This window comes from Orcinus orca, chromosome 1, assembly GCF_937001465.1.
Source record: "Orcinus orca chromosome 1, mOrcOrc1.1, whole genome shotgun sequence".
In the NCBI taxonomy this organism is placed as follows: Eukaryota; Metazoa; Chordata; class Mammalia; order Artiodactyla; family Delphinidae; genus Orcinus; species Orcinus orca.
In genome coordinates this window covers 14,259,170-14,276,171 of record NC_064559.1, presented here as the reverse complement: position 1 = coordinate 14,276,171, position 17,002 = coordinate 14,259,170, and the positions used below count along the sequence as shown (strand labels likewise).

The 17,002-nt window shown below is 48.3% G+C and overlaps 1 protein-coding gene across 1 annotated transcript; it reads left to right on the top strand.

Annotated features, from left to right (window-relative positions):
* The first annotated feature begins 723 nt into the window (after positions 1 to 723).
* On the top strand, positions 724 to 15,145 carry C1H1orf115 (chromosome 1 C1orf115 homolog). The gene is made up of 3 exons (XM_004271016.3): positions 724 to 1,062; positions 2,039 to 3,392; positions 12,633 to 15,145. Exons 2-3 carry the CDS (start codon positions 2,853 to 2,855, stop codon positions 12,750 to 12,752), a joined length of 660 nt encoding a protein of 219 aa, XP_004271064.2. The 5' UTR covers positions 724 to 1,062; positions 2,039 to 2,852; the 3' UTR covers positions 12,753 to 15,145.
* The last annotated feature ends 1,857 nt before the right edge of the window (positions 15,146 to 17,002 follow it).

Genomic DNA, 17,002 nt, shown 5'->3' with positions numbered 1-17,002 from the left:
AGTTAATGTAGAAGGCTCGAAACTTAAAATAATCTTTAAAAGAAATTTTTTTAACATGAGAAAAGGCAGGAGTAGACCATCCTCCCTTTTGGGGGCTGCCCCAAGACTGAGACTTAGCTAGGATTCAAAACTGCTCCCCCTCTCACTTTACATTGCAGTCTTTGGAAAATTAAACCTGTTATATCTGTTCCATTGTTTATAATCAGCTCTTTTCAGCTCCAGAGATATGTTTCTTCTGGAGTCTAAGCCTACACAAATAAACTAATAGCTTTAAACAATTTTAATTCATAAAACTTCAGGTCCATAAAGATCCCTCCCTTTCCTTTTTTTTTCTTTCTTTCCAAATTCACACATTTATTACAAAACAAAAGATGAAAACATAAAACCTTTTATGTCTACAGATGGAAACTTTGTTTTCAATTAAATATCTGTAACTGTCTTATGCAAGTTATTCCAAATAAGCAATTATTTTTAAGACTCTGAGGTGTCTAAGTATTTTTTTTTACTCACTAACTGATGATCTATTTTCATGAATCTTAGCCCTCCAATGTTTTTGCTCCTTTGAAGGTCAGGTTCCTAATTCTTACCAGGAAGGAAAGATTCCTATGGATTGGCACTCAGCCCTTTCCATTCTCTTTCCTGTGAGCAGAGGCTAGGAGATGAGCATGTTGCAGAGTCCTTTGGGTCCTGGAGGGAATGTGACAAGCCTGCTTATAATCAGGTGCGCTCCCTGCTTTGAAAAGCAGACCGGGGTGAAAGCCACGCTTCTGCTGTTTTCCGTCCTTCCGCAAGTAATCACAGCCCTGCAGGTGCTGAATTTTTCTGAGGGAGGAGAGAGGCTTAACTTAAAATCAAGTTCAAGCCTCTGAGTATTACATGGAATTGGACATTGTAAGATTTAAAATTATATAAACTGAGAACATATTTGCAACTTTGGGATTTTTGATTACCACAGTGAGGTCAGAAGAGTTATAGGACTGCTTAAGTAGTCACGCAGGAGCAAGGGAAGCGCTCTTCACACTGAATAACTTCTAAAGAGACAACGGTGAGAGCAACATAAAGGTGGGTTCTGATTACATCTCCTTGAGTCCTGCTTGCTCACTGATTATAGAGACAGTCTAGGGATCAGTTTTCAGGTGCTCTAGTGTTTTGCTTTTTATCAGGCAAGCTAAATGTTGTTGTGATATTTGAAATGTATTTTGTATGGACAAAACACACTTTCCATTCCATGGACAATCCACCTATGTCTCCATTTATTACGTCGTCTGGGTGGTTCTCAGAAGTCAGTTTTGCACATAGAAAAAGGACAGTTAGGGTCTGTTTTTGTTTATAAGTTAATAGTTATTTTAGTAAAGTTGCAAATCCACAGGTCAAGCTTCCCATAGCTTTTAAATTCAGTATTGTTTTATTTCATTTACAAACCGAATAGAATTTAACAGTCACTGTAAGGGGTTTTATCATTCACTTAATTTAATTATCTTAAACATTTTAAGTGACTTTTATAAATTTAATATATGTGATTTTCTTTTCAAGTACTTCAACTATGTACAGGACTATGTAATTCTTATAAATACAGTAAATTAACTTATTCTTATAAATACAGTAAATTAACTTATTCTTATAAATACAGTAAATTAACTTATTCCTTTCAAGTTAAACTTATAAGTCTAAGTAAACTACTTGATTTTACATTTTACGTTGAAATCACCAGTAATTTTTGATATTCTAATATGTTAAATTATGACTATTTTATGTACTTAGAGCAGTATAACCAAATCATTCTTAAACATATCACACATTTTAATAGTATTAAAATATTAATGAAATAATAACACATTATTTTATACTTAACTCTAAGTTTCCAAGAATTAAAAGATACTTACCCACATAAGAAAGGACGGCATCCCAAACAGACTGAGATTCACAGTGACCTGAGAATGCATATATACCAGACTGATATTCTCTTTTTTCCCCCCGAGTGATATTCTTGAAAATCGTGATTTTAATGATTACTTCGTATATCATATGCTTGCACCAGAATTTCACCTGCCCATCCCCATTGGTTTCCTTCAACTTTTTGCTGAAGTCAGACTGTGATTAACACCGTGGACACACTGTTCTGGGTTTCTGAATGTTTTCTTAACATAGGCACCTAGAAAGGTATGGCCGTTTTTCAGAACTCTTGATAAATATTTGCTGATTGCCTTTGCAAAAGCCTGTCTCCAGTTTGCGACCCATGAATATTGTATTATAACCATCCTCTCACCATACCCTCACCAGCATTGAGTATAATCTTTTTCAAAAGATTAGTTTATTTATGTATTTATTTTTGGCTGCGTTGGGTCTTTGTTGCTGGGCGTGGGCTTTCTCTAGTTGAGAGGAGTCGGGGCTGCTCTTTCTTGCTGTGCGCGGGCTTCTCATTGCAGTGGCTTCACTTGCTGTGGAGCACGGGCTCTAGGCACGTGGGCTTTGTAGTTGTGGCTCCCGGGCTCAGTAGTTGTGGCTCGTGGGCTCTAGAGGGCAGGCTCAGAAGCTGTGGCCCAGGGACTTAGTTGTTCTGCAGCATGTAGGGATCTTCCTGGACCAGGGCTCAAACCCGTGTCCCTTGCACTGGCAGGCGGATTCTTAACCACTGCGCCACCAGGGAAGTCTGAGTATAATCTTTATTACTGTCATCTTTTTCATCACCATCATCATCATCTCTCATCATCTCTGCCAGCTTGCACGTGTGCAAAGGAAGTCTCACTATTTGGGGTTCACTTATTTAGTTGCAAGTGTGGTTGAACGTGCTTTGCGTGTTCATTGTGCATTGAGCTTTGGAGCATCCCTCACCCCTTTGGCCAGAGGATGGGATGCTGGCGGCTGGGCCCGACCACCAGAAAGCCAGGCCTGGGTGGAGCCGCCGCCATCCTAGAGCCAGAGGGCGCTGCGATCCCAAGTTTCCCATCCACCTCTCCCCCAGCCCCCCCGCCCCGTCCGGACTAGGCCGGGCTGGGCCGGGCTGGGCAAGGGCGGACGGCGGGGGTGGAGGCGCAGGCTGGGCGCAAAGGTTGGTGTCTTCGTGCACCGACCTCAGCCGGAGGGCCCGCGGCACCATGACGGTGGGAGCCAGGCTCCGAAGCAAGGCGGCGAGCAGTCTCCCGCGCTGCAGGCCCCTCGCCCGGGGGCGAGGGCGGACGGAGGGGGACGAGGAGGCGGCTGCTATCCTGGAGCATCTGGAGAGCGGGGCCGAGGCGGCGGAGAGCGGGGCGAGCGAGCAGCGCCCGGGGACCCGGGGCGCGCGGAGGGTGCACCTCGCGGTCCTCCCCGAGCGCTACGAGCCGCTGGAGGAGACGGCGCCGGGCGAGAAGCCCAAGAAGAGGTACCGGCAGAAGCTGAAGAAGTACGGCAAGGTAGGCATCCCACCGCCGCCACTGTCCCTTGGAGGTCGGGGAGCGCGGGGCGCCCGCCCTAGAGCTGGAGTCGGCTCCCCACCGTCTGACGGTCTCAGCCTCTCTGCGCTGCCCTGCACCCCCTCGGCCTCCCACGAGTACCCCCTTCCCGGCATTCACTCCTGGAGCCCCGAGACTGCTCACTCTGTGAACTGGGCAGTAAGGGGAAAGTGAGCTGCGGGGAGTGATAGAAATTAAATCAGAGGTTTCCCTGCGCACCGCTCCACGGCTATCCCGATGCTGGCGGGTGGGTAACTTTCCCAAGGGTTCGCTTACCCAGGTGGTTCTTGTCCTAGGTGTGTCTTCCCACTCCCTTGTGTAGTTGGTAGGACGGGAATCAGTGCCCCTATTTTAAAAGTGGGAATACTGAGGGATTAGCGTGGTTAGGTGACTTGTAGAAGGTGACCCAGTTGGAAAGCAGGGAGGTACAGCCCAGTTTGTCTGTTTTCCCGCAGACAAACTAGTAGGATATCCTACTAGCTGAGAATTGTTTGGGTTATGTCTCCCAATATTCTCAAGGTGATTTCCAGGGCCTGGGAGCTCAACACTCCATAAGTATTCACTTGTGGGGTGGGTGGGAGAGAGAGAGGTAATATGAATATGGGACAAAATGGCAGTTCCCTCCCTAGAGATCAAAGCCCCAAAGCAGTTCCCAGGTGCTTTGGCCTGGAAACGCTTGAAGCTACTGCTGCCTTTGGTCCCTGGGATTGGACAAGGCCACCCAGAAGATAATCACAAAACTCATTCTATCCTGGCCAAAGGGCAGGGGCCCCATCTGATATATCATCCAGTCCTCCGGTGACCTCTTATCATACCTGAAACCGAGGTCGCCACACCTAGAAACTTAGCTTTATCATCTTCTTTAAAGGTATGTCAGCAGCTTTGGGAACAGTAAACAAGCAGGCAGTGGTGTAGTATATTAATAAAAACTATAAAGTTGGGACTTTCAGGCTTAGAGTCATGCTAGGACGAATTATCCTTCTTCCTGGTCCCAGCTGATCACAAAAAAAAAGCCATCGGGCTTCCCACCTGCCGATGCAGGGGACACGGGTTCGTGCCCCGGTCCGGGAAGATCCCACATGCCGCGGAGCAGCTGGGCCCGTGAGCCATGGCTGCTGAGTCTGTGCGTCCGGAGCCTGTGCTCCGCAGGGGGAGAGGCCGCAGCAGTGAGAGGCCCGTGTACCGCAAAAAAAAAAGCCATCATTTGCCTCTCAGTTGGTGAACTGATAATGTGGAAATCTCAGCTCAGAGGCTGGCTGAGCTGAAGATGCTTTGAAGGTTCTCACTGTGTGCCAGGCATTGTGGTGAGCACTAGAGATACCAAAATGGATAGGATGCAGTCCTGCCCTAGAGGAGGCCACAGCCTCCCGGGGAGACGCTGCCATATGGGGCACCACCATGGAGCTGCATGGGAAGAGCCTCAGCAGTTAATCTTCAGGGATGAGGTTGTAAAGTCAGAGAAGTTTTCAAATCAATGGTGACATGGAAACTGGGCACAGAAGGATGAGTCAAGGTTTCACAGGTTAATGATGAGGTACTAGTTCACATCCACTAGCATAGCTATTATTAGGGAAAAAGAAAACAGAAAATAGCAAGTGTTGGTGAGGATGTGGAAAATCGGAATTCTTGTGCATTGCTGGTGGAAGTGTAAAATGGGGTAGCTGCCGTGGAAAACAATTTGGCTGTTCCTCAAAAAATTAAACACAGGACTACCATATGATCCGGCAATTCCACTCCTAGGTACATACCCAAAAGAATTGAAAATAGATACTCAAACAAATATATATGTACATGTTCACAGCAGCATTATTCACAATAGCCAAAGAGTGGCAACCACCCAAATGTCCATCAGTTGATAAATGGATAAACATGTGGTTCATACACACAATGGAATACTATTCAGCCGTGAAAAGGAAGGAAGTACACGGCAGACACACAAGGTCACATATCGCATCTATGATTCCATTTATGTAAAATATCCAGAATAGATAAATCCAGAGATACAGAAGGCAGATGGGTGGTTGCCAGGGACTGAAGGGAAAGAGAAATGCAGGGCGACTGTTTAATGCGTGTGGGTTTGCCTTTGGGGATGATGAAAATATTTTGGAAGTAGGTAGAAGTGGTGCTTGCATAACATTGTGAATGTTTTCAATGCCGTTGAGTTACTCACTTGACAATGGTTAATTTTTACATCATGTGAATTTCACGTCACCTAAAAAAAAAAGAATTTCACCAGGTAAAGAAGGGGTGGCATCCAAGGCGGAGGGCAGAGTGCTAGCAGAGATGAGGCAGGTGAGAGCTCTGGAGTGAGTGTTACATGCTAGTTCAATAGACCAGGAGGCCAGGCGGGGACGCTGTCATGTTGGAGTTGGATGTGCCCTTTCTGCCCTTCAACTTCCATTTTCTTGATGGCGACCAAGAAGGTCGACATCTAAGCTCCAATATGGAGGAAGCGGATGGTCCATCCTTCTTTGTTGAAAATCCATGAGAATAGCCACGTCTCCGCTAGAAATGTGGGGAGATGACTTTCCCTGCTTTGGTCACCAGGTGAAACTTTATTGCACTTGGGCCATTGGAATAAGGAATGACCTGCAAATAGCTCAATCCTTCAAAGAAGGGTGAATAAAGGTCCTTTTTATCTGTTAACCGCTCAAATCCTTCACCCAAGTCCCTTCCTGCTTCTATTTAAAGAAAGGTGTTCGGCTTTTGTGAACTGTCCTAGGATAGGTTCCCCTTCCCCTGCTGCCCCTTGGCCCCAAGCAGGGTCGACCCAATGCTGTGCTGGGTCCAGTCTCTGGCAGGAACCTCTGGGCTCGAAAGGCTGGGTGCCTGGGACTCTTGGCAGTCAGTGGCCCCAGTTGATTTTTTTTTTTTTTTTGCGGTACGCGGGCCTCTCACTGTTGTGGCCTCTCCCGTTGTGGAGCACAGGCTCCGGACGCGCAGGCTCAGTGGCCATGGCTCACGGGCCCAGCTGCTCCACGGCATGTGGGACCTTCCCGGACCGGGGCACGAATCCATGTCCCCTGCATCGGCAGGCGGGCTCTCAACCACTGCGCCACCAGGGAAGCCCTAGCTTTTTTTTTTTCCCCCAGTTGATTTTTAAGTAATGATGTGAGTGTTCAGATGGGCAGGAGTTGCTGGGAGAGTGCTGTTTTCTGGGTGCAGGGAAGGGGAAAGGCTGTGGGTTTGCTGTGCTCTTACAGGCTGCCGGGTGCTCTGTTGCACATACGATGCACAATTACCCTGAATCTTCTCAACGACCTTAGAAAGCCATGGACTCCCATTATGCAGTGAAGGAAGCTGGAGTTTCAGGAAGTTAAGCTCTTTGTTGAAGGCCACACAGCTGGAGAGCAGAGCTGGGAGTCAGGAGTCGCCCCTGGTCCCCGCCTGCTCAAAAGCAGTTAGGGTGGAGGGAGAAGGGGGGTGAGGGAACCAAACCCCAAACTTAGCTTCAAATAGGAGGTCGCCTTTCCCAGGCACCTCTGAGAGCCACAAGGAGAAGCGCAGATAAGGAAAGTTATTAAATTTTATTAATCGGGCAGCTAGGAGGGGGTTGGAGAAGGGAAACACAGGGTGTGGAATAACCTTGACCTCAAGAGGAAGAAAAATGTCCATGTCTAAGTAAGGGGTTAGGACAGGGGCCCTGGAGCCAGACTGCCAGGCGCCAGCTGTGCTCAGCCTCCTGCTGTTTGTGTGACCTTGAGCTCTGCTCTCCTCTCTGCCTCGGTTTCCTCATCTGTCACATGGGTTAATACTAGGGCTGTGGTAAGGAGTAAATGACTGTAGTCCATGTACAGGTCTTGGAACGCACCTGGCATATGGCGAGGGTCCTGTCGTTGTTGGCTGTTATCTAAGGGGATGGAGGAGAGGTCGCATATGACTGTTTGTTCTCTGATCAGTTTTTAATGAGCTCTAACTCAGAAAAAAATCAACTTCTGTAGCTGACAGCCCATCTCAGCTTTGTGCCTGGGTCCTGACCAAATTTCACAAGGGAAGACTTGATTTTTATACTTGGGGGAAAGGGATCTTTGTTGAGAGCTGATTCCCTTTTGGAAACTGGGGGTGGGGACAGGGAATCCCCGACATCTTTGGGGTTACCCGGGAACCCCCAGAAAAGCCTCACTCCCTGTATTAGTTTGCCTGTAACAGATTACCACAAATATCGTGATTTAAGGCAACGCAAATTTATTCTACAGTTCTGGAGGCTAAAAGTCGTCTTCCCTGAGCTACAGTCAACAGGCTGGTTCCTTCTGGAGGCTCCAGAGGAAAACCCTTTCTTTGCTCTTTTCAGCTTCCAGAGGTCCCCACCTCCACGTTCAGGGCCAGTGGCACAGCATCTGCAAGTCTCTTTCTCTCTGTCTCTCTGCTTCTGGCACCACATTGCCTTCTCGCCAACTCTTCCTGCTTCCCTTCTGTAAGGGTGGTCGTCTTTATTTGGACCTTTATAAAGATATAAGAATCCTTATATGGGCTTCCCTGGTGGCGCAGTGGTTGAGAGTCCGCCTGCCGATGCAGGGGACACGGGTTCGTGCCCCGGTCCGGGAAGATCCCACATGCCGCGGAGCAACTGGGCCCGTGAGCCATGGCCGCTGAGCCTGCACGTCCGGAGCCTGTGCCCCGCAACGGGAGAGGCCACAACAGTAAGAGGCCCGTGTACCGCAAAAAAAAAGAATCCTTATAATGATTGGGACCCCCTGGATAATCCATGGTAGTCTCCCCAATTCAAGATCCTTCATTAACTCACATCCACAAAGTTCCTTTTGCCATATGAGGTTACATATTCACAGATTCTGGGGATTAGGACATGGGCATCTTGAGGGGAGGGCATTATTCAACCTACCACACTGTCCCGTGATCCCCCAGGCCCCTCCGCCCCTCTGAGAGATGATATGGGTTGAAACTCTACTCAGATCAAAAGATTTCAGAATCTGCTCCCTCCAATGACACTGAAATGGTCGATGCTATTTTACATTTCTTTGCATCACATTTCTCAAATCTGTGTTTTGACTGTGTTCTAGCTAATGAGCTATTTCAGTAACGTTTTTTTCTCATTTGCAAAGATGAAGTGACAAGCAGTTTTTTAAAATAGCAGGCTGAGGGAAATGGATGTACAAATACCCAAAATGTCAAGTTTAACACAGGCCATCCATGATTCTAGGGGCTTGGCTTATAAAGGATGCTCTGGACTGTTAATACTTGCTCCAGGAGGACAGTTTTTGTCGTTGTTGTTATTTCTAACAGGTACGTAAAATTCTCCCACGGAATCTTATTACACATTTATAGAGATGTTTCTCTTAGCAGCATCACTGCCTCCCTGCTCCCAACACACACCCTAGTGTCTCATTGGGAAGTTGACGAGGCAGTGTCCTGGGAATCAGTGTCTAAAGAGGCCATCAGAGTGACCTTCCTCTCCCGGAACTCCTCCTTTGGCCTGAGAACAACCAAAGGAAACACCAGGCCCTTTCTGGATGCTGGGCATACAGTACTGAGCACGACCTCCTTCTGTTATTCTGAGGTCTCTGAAAGCTGACGTAAGCCAGACATCATAGGAAAGTGCAGTCTTAAGAAACTTTCCTGAACAGATAACAAAATATCTTAGATTTCAAAATTACCACCACAAACGTAAATTACTGTAGAATAAAAAGAGGCAAAGGTTATTTTCCAATAAAGATAGCTGACCTTGGGGGGCCAGTCCTACTGCCTGCATTTGGTGCCAGGCACCGTTCTAAGGGCTTTCCTTGCGTAAACCTTTTTAAGCCTCTTCACCCGATGAGGTGGTTACTAAATATGCCCATTTTATAGGTGAGGAAACTGAGGCCAATGAGAATTAAATAAGCGATTGGGCTGGAATTTAAGCCCAGGCCGCAAGCAATCAATTGCAAGGTTACATACTGCCTTCCTTAAAGAAGGGAAGTGTATGTGGGGAGGAAGGACACGGGCCCTGAGGTGAGATTTCTTTGGGATTGAACTTCAGCCCTGCCTCTTACCAGCTGTATAATCACGGATAAATTTAACTCCTTCGTGCATCCTTCTTGTTGAAGCCTGATAGCCAAAGGCCTCTAGGAATGCACTAGTAGCCAGTCCAAGTTAGATCTGTCTGTTTGTTGCAGCAAGGAAGAGTGTATGCCAGAGGGATCTTGAGGCCTCAGAAAGTAGAGCCCTCAAGTAGAGAACTGAATATTTGAGTCTGCGCCGAAGATATAAATATGGGATTTATCAGCATACAGGGAATTCTTAAAGTCATTGGAAATGGATGAGACCACCTGTGGAGAGATTCTAGCCCCAAATATTTTTTTAAATAAAAAGTAAAGAACAGTACTGAACAGCTCCAACATTTTAAAGTTTGGTAGAAGGGAAAGAAAGCTGAGCAGGGTCATAAAAAAGAGTGAAATAATGCCATTTGCAGCAACATGAATGGACCTAGAGATTATCATACTAAGTGAAGTAAGTCAGACAAAGACAAATATCACATAATGCCACTTAAATGTGGAATCTAAAAAAAGATACAGATGAACTTAATTACAAAACAGAAATAAACTCACAGGCATAGAAAACAAACTTACCAAAGGGGAAAGGGAGGGGGGAGGGATAAATTAGGAATTTGAGATTAACAGATATACACCACTGTTTATAAAATAAGCAACAAGGGGCTTCCCTGGTGGCGCAGTGGTTGAGAATCTGCCTGCTAATGCAGGGGACATGGGTTCGAGCCCTGGTCTGGGAAGATCCCACATGCCGCGGAGCAACTAGGCCCGAGAGCCACAACTACTGAGTCTGGAGCCTGTGCTCCGCAACAAGAGAGGCCGCGACAGTGAGACGCCCACGTACCGTGATGAAGAGTGGCCCCCGCTCGCCACAACTAGAGAAAGCCCTCACACAGAAACGAAGACCCAACACAGCAAAAATAAATAAATTAATAAATTAATAAACTCCTACCCCCAACATCTTCTTTTAAAAAAAAAAAAATAAATAAATAAACAACAAGGACCTACCGTATAGCACAGGGAACTGTATTCAATATCTTGTAATAACCTATAATGGAAAAGAATCTGAAAAAGAATATATACATGTATGTATATGTATATGAATAACTGAATCGTTTTGCTGGACACCTGAACCACTGTAAATCAACTATATTTCAATTAAAAATTATTTTAAAAAATGAAAGCTGAGGAGGGGCTTCATGTGAGGTAAGGGAAAACCAAGAGAATATGGAGTCAAAGAGGCCAAATGAGTGTTTCATGAAGTTTGTCCAAAGCTGTTGAGAGTCAGGGGGAAGACAGAAAAATGCTCACTGGCTCAGGCAGCATGGCGGCGGCAGATGGCCAGGACCAAGCAGTCCTGGATGGTCAGGGGAGAGGAAGCGGGAATAAGAAGGAGGAAGTGGAAGCTGTGTGTGCAGATGGCGCTTTCCACTGGCTTGCCGAGAAGGAGAGCAGAGACCCAGGCAGGACCTAGAGAGGGGTATGGAGTCAGGGGGACAGCGGAGCATATCTGTAAGCTGATAGGAATGATGCAATGGGGAGGAAGAGGATGGTGAGATTGGAGAAGGGAAAGCTGGGGGCAAGGTGAGAGAGGGTACCAACAGCAAGTGTCAAGGGAGTGGCCTTGGGGGAAGAAGGCCATTTTTTCTACTGGGACACCGGCAAGGTGGGAGGAGAAGCTGGGGCAGGTGTAGACAGCGGTAGAGGATGAATGGGTTCCCTAATGACTTCCGAGTCAGTGAGAGATGAAGTGGGATCATCTAATGAGGGTATGGACACTGTGTATGTTTCTCTGTGTGCATTGGGGGCAGAGAGGCTTGTGGAGAAAGGAAAAGGTAAGAAATAATATCTGGGAGAGAGGGACAGTCAGCCTGCTGGACTGACAGACTAGGCTGGCCATGCAGTGTTGGAAGTCAAAGGCAGGTTTGTGATTGTGATCAGGGATTTTTTTTTTTTTTTTTTTTTTGCGGTACGCGGGCCTCTCACTGTTGTGGCCTCTCCCGTTGCGGAGCACAGGCTCCGGATGCTCAGGCCCAGCGGCCATGGCTCACGGGCCCAGCCGCTCCTAGGCATGTGGGATCTTCCCGGACCGGGGCACGAACCCGTGTCCCCTGCATCGGCAGGCGGACTCCCAACCACTGCGCCACCAGGGAAGCCCCGTGATCAGGGATTTTAAGTGGTTATTGGAGTTGGAAAAATCGAGGGTGTAGAGACAAGATGTGTGATGACGTTCAGGTCACCTACATGGCTGTTGTCGTCACAGAGAAGGATGACGGAAGTTGGGGGTGGAGAGAGAAAAGGGGAGGGGCAGCAGCACAGTGTTAGTCGGTGGTGGTGGTCTTCATTTTTCTGTTGCGATTCCACTTGAATCCCTTGGATGCCCTCAGTCTAGCACCAGGCCTTGAAGAGAAGGAGGAGGGAGAGTGGATACCAAGAAAGAAAGGCCCAGTCGTTACCCTCAAGGAGTGTAGAATTGTATTGGGAACCAAGACTTCCGTGGATGCAGCAACGACAGAGCAGTAGATTTTAAAGACACAAATGTGGGTCAGAAAGGGGTGTGCCCTGGAGGCAGAGGGAGGACTGGGTGGGCTTTCAGATCAGGTGAATGATGGAAAACTCTCGACCCAGCCTTCAGCAGAGCCAGTAACTTAGCTGGAACAGAAGAGAATGGGCTTTGGTTTAAAAAAATACAACAAAACTGGTTTGGTTTTAAAAGTAGCAGCTTCGGGCTTCCCTGGTGGCGCAGTGGTTGAGAGTCCGCCTGCCGATGCAGGGGACGCGGGTTCGTGCCCCGGTCCGGGAAGATCCCACATGCCACAGAGCGGCTGGGCCCGTGAGCCATGGCCGCTGGGCCTGCGCGTCCGGAGCCGCAACGGGAGAGGCCACAACAGTGAGAGGCCCGCGTACCGCAAAAAAAAAAAAAAAAAAAAAAAAAAGTAGCAGCTTCACTGCTGTTTCCAAGAAGATCTCTGAATGATCTGGAAACATGCGGGGCTGGAAAGCCCTTTTCAAGGTGCCGATGTCTGTGCTGAGCCCCCGAGTGTTCGTATGATGGGGTTGGGTGTGGGACACCAGAGAGCTGAGAAAATGCTAGCTGGCTCATTTGCCCTGGGAAAATGAGGCGAAATGATTCTTTATGTGTGGCACCATTGTGCATGGAAGATTACAAAGTTGCCTCGCCTAACCCTTTGCTTTTCTCTTCTGTTCCTAAAAATAGAACGTTGGGAAGGTTATCACCAAAGGATGCCGCTACATCGTGGTCGGCCTGCAGGGATTCGCTGCTGCCTACTCCGCCCCGTTCGGAGTGGCCACCAGTGTGGTGTCGTTTGTCCGCTAGTGGGAGCTGCCTGGGCAGACTGGAAGCCTCTGTTCCGGGAACAGTGCGAATCCGGGAGCATCTCAGACTTGAACTCACAAAATACTCGGAAGAAAGAAAACGTCTTGGTTGAATTGGATGAGTGTTTCCGATGAGTCATCCCCCTCCAACTGCTGAGCTCTCCACACGTCTGGGACACGGGTGGCCCTGGTGGACAATCCCGCAGAGAATTAGGCTGAGATCAGGCTTGGGATTAGGGTTAGTTCGCTAAAACCGGAGCTGCCCGTGAAGGGGGCAGGGGCTGGTGTGGAGACAAACACTTGACAGAAGTCCGCGCTCTGGGTGGGTAGCAGAGTGGTGATTAGGGACACGGATGGGGGATTTGCATCTGGAGTGAGCTGATTTGCTCAATTCTAGAAAGCGCACAGGCTGACAGGACTCCCAGCCCTTAGCTGCTTCGGTTCTGAGGACACCCAAGGAACTGTTTGTTCCTGAAGTCATCCCCCCATCTCCTTCCTGTACCCCTTTGCCACAAGGAGTTTTAATTACAGGCTTGAGAAGAAGGAAGGAAGAAAAACCTCTTTGAAGGCTACGATGCTTTGAAAACTGTGTTGACGATGTGTCATGACTGTTTCAAGTAGATGAAGGCTTGTCACTTTCACCTTCTCTGACATGAATGTGGAGGTGGTGATGAGGGTGGTAGGATCTGCAAGTTCAGGTGCAGGTTGTTTGAGGGAGAGAGCACTCCTGAGGGCTGCCGGGCCCAGTCCAGCCCAGTCCAGCCCAGTCCAGCCCAGCCACATGGAGCTGGCCAGACTCTCCGGCAGGCAGATGGCTGGCCTCCTGACTCAGCTGCCTGGGGTACCATCAGCCCCCTCATCCTTGACGTCAAGCCGACGAAGGGTGCTCTCTCTGGGGAGAGAGGGAGGTGCTATACCTGGAAATGAAAGTGTATTATTTAGAGAAGGAACCAGAAGGTAGGAGACAGGTATGAAGGAAGCAGAAGAAGGATGCTGGACGAGAGAAGCGGAAGCACAGGTGCCAGGTCTGCGTTATCAGCGCTGGAAAATCTTAAGCTCTGGGCGGGGTCCGGGGGAGGCTGGGTGACCAGAGACACCGTGCTGGTGCTTCCAGACCCTCTGAGGCCTGTGAGCTCACATTGGCTGCCTTTGGAGCAGCCTTTCCTCTTCCGTGCTGCCCAGTTTGACGTCATCTCAGCTGGATTCAAAGTTAGGGCGGGCGAGGGTCCCGGGCCTGGAGGGTGACCCGTGGACTGCCACTGGACCATCGGACAGGGGGGTGCCCGCTGCCAGCTTCCACGATAGGCCCCTGTTCTGACCTGGTTTCCAGAATGTCCCGAAGTCCAAAATAGTTATTACGGACCAGTCTGCAGGATTGGTGGCAACACCTGCTTGTTGCCCTGTGAAGTTTCCCGGGGCAGGGAAATGAGGGCTCAGTGCTCATGCTTCACCCGTCAAACCCAACCAGGTGGCACCGGAAAGTGGAGAAGGTTGGAAGACAGACAGATGGACAGAAAGAGGAACGAGTGGAGGAGAGCGTTGTAGCCGGGAAGCTAGATTGTGCTTCACGTTCTGGAGGCTCATGTTGAAGATGAACTTGGACCCAATTCCTGCATCATTAATATCGGTGAGGAAAAGAGAAAACAAATGGTCTTGTTTTAGCTCAAATGATGAGAGTTGATGGTGGAACATTTTCACACATGTACGATAATTAGAGCCTGGCCACGCTGGGAGTCAGGGAAGAGAGGCGACATCCGTGGAAGAAAAAGCAAAGCATCGTCCGGGGGGAAAGAGAGTCAGGCCTGCGCGACCTGCTGGTCACAGGAAAGGCAGACGGGAAGAAGGAGCCTGTGTGGGTTTGAGGACGCCTGCCCGGTGGCCCAGTGCTGCTGACCTGCCCCCAGAGAAGCCCGTTGAGTCTCCCAGGGGATGTAGAAGTGTGACCTGGGAGGGACGAGAGCGGCTGAAGCCTGTCCAAGGGAGAATCGCCCCCGCTTACCCCCAAATTAGAGACATTATAAGGCCAAGCACATTTGTCCCTCAACGTTTTAGAATACTGGTTAAGAATTAATCCAGAAATTTCAAAAGTCAAAACCTTGCAGGGATGGTCCTGGGAGCCAGATTCGTGTGCACAGAAGATGAACTGCTGTAAACTGTCACTCAGCTGAGTTGTCATTTCCCCCGAGACAAGGCGCCCATGCTGCAGATTACCTTTTCGCCTTTTCTTTCTCTTTAGTTTTTAAAAAAATATATCAGCATCCACACCCTACTAAAAATTGAGTTTTAGAACCTTCCCTTCACACGATTGACCAAGAGGCTTCTTTTGTATGCTTTTCTTCCATATCCTGTGAATAAAAGCCCCAACTTGTCTAATGTTTCTGTGCGTGAAGTTTTTCACCCCTTCATGCAGTGGGGGACACCTCCCTGGGGCCCGCAGCACGAGCCCAATGCTGCTCCCCAGGACCAAGGGGAGTGACGGGGCCCTGACTCACTGGGGACTCTGCTTGGGTGTTAAAGGGGGACTGTTCTCTAGAGAACGGGTGTCAGTGTGCAGGATCCTCAGTTCATGCATTTGTTAATAACGAAGATTTCCAGAACCTCTGATTTGGATCTAGAGAGTCTAGTGTGTGGCCAGGAAGCTGCATTTTCCACAAGCAGCCTAGCAGATTCTGAAGCAGCTGTTGCTCTGCCTGAGCTGGGAAATGCTGGACCCAGGGGCTGCTGCAGGTTGCATTGGCCAGTGGACTCCAAGGTGGGACCTCAGGTCAGCCAGGTGCCAGCCCCAGCCAGGCACACACAGGATGCCCACTCACTGAGCCTTACAGAAGCTTCTGGAATTGCTGTCAGATTATCCACCCAGGCAGGGTCGGGGCCACGTGTGTCAACCAACCTTTAGGCTTAGGACAAAGCAGAAGCTATGTCCCTGATGTCTTCAGCTGCCCTGGAATCATCCCTACTGTCCCCCTGCTCAGCACCTGTGCTTTGTCAGAGAAGCTCCAACTGCTGTCTGTCACCGAGAAGTACCCCGAAGCAGGACTTGAACTCAGACCTCCCCCTCGCATCCACCAATAGTCCTCCTGGGCATGGCAGTGCCCTCAGCAGAAAGTGCTTGTGGGGCTGAGAAGCCATCAATGCAATTTTAGATTCAGACAGCTGCTGTGACAGGTTTTGCACCTGTGATGTCCCCCCGTCCCTCTGCAGGAGCAGAGACGAACTGAATTTAACTTTGTGATGCCATCATCCCCAAAGTGTTGTGAAAACTTTATAGCTTTTCCTGTAAACTTACTTTATAATACAAAGTATACTCAAAGAAAAACAAAACCAAAAAAGCGAATGCCCTCAGCTGCATTTGAGAAGTTCTGTGATTTTGCCAAATTCCCAGCTGGTTCCTGAGTAAAAATAATCTCAAATTCCCTTGACCATTCATGGAGAAATGGGGAAAAGTTAATATAACATGGGATCGTGGTTATTTTAGAGGCAAAGTTGTTTTTGAGCCAAACCACTCTATCGTAGCCAAAGGGAAAGAAGGTCTCTTCAGATTTTTTAGAGGGTTCACTGCCAGATCCCGGTGGGTACACAAACCAGACAGGAGCGGAGGCAGAGAAGGGAGAGGAACAGAGGAAAAAAACAGGCTTGCTTGCCTGACGCCCCAGGGGTACCTGGTGCCTTGCACTCTGCAGCTCCATCTAGAGACAGAAATTAGGATCAGAACTCAGCACCTTCAAGCACTGGCTTTGCTTTTTTTGAAGGTGTTTCTCAGGTGATTCCTCTTGCACAATCTGTTGACAAGGCTCTAAACAAATGTATCTGGTTCAAAGCAGACAAAAGAATCAGAGCAAAAGTAATGACAGACAGAGCTGAGAGGTCACACTTCCCCTTGCTTGCCCTGTAATTCCAGAGTAAACCACTTCCACACAGACTAGCTTTCTTCATTGAAAATGAAGGGAGATTACTTGTTTTTGTTTTGCTTCCTATGAAAGATGTTTATAATTGCTGCAGAAGTAGAAAGTGGTGATATAACCTTTCTTTTCCGTTTTTTTTTTTTTTTTTTTGCGGGGGTGGGACTTACCCACTGGAAAAACCCTTGTTTATCTTCTTTAATCATTGAAAGAATCCTGAGTTAGGTATTATAACGCCTGCAGGCACTGAGCTAGGAAGCAGAGACACTTTATGTTGTAGACGATGATTTGTGTATCTGGAGATCTCTGGAGTTGCGGAGAAAATGGCATCTAAGTGCTTTATGCACTTTTC

Bases quoted from the DNA above. Each gene is read 5' to 3' on its own strand.
- C1H1orf115 (XM_004271016.3), top strand. From the start codon at position 2,853: ATGCTGGCGGCTGGGCCCGACCACCAGAAAGCCAGGCCTGGGTGGAGC. The intron at 3,393-12,632 runs GTAGGCATCCCA...TCCTAAAAATAG, and splicing joins AGCTGAAGAAGTACGGCAAG to AACGTTGGGAAGGTTATCAC.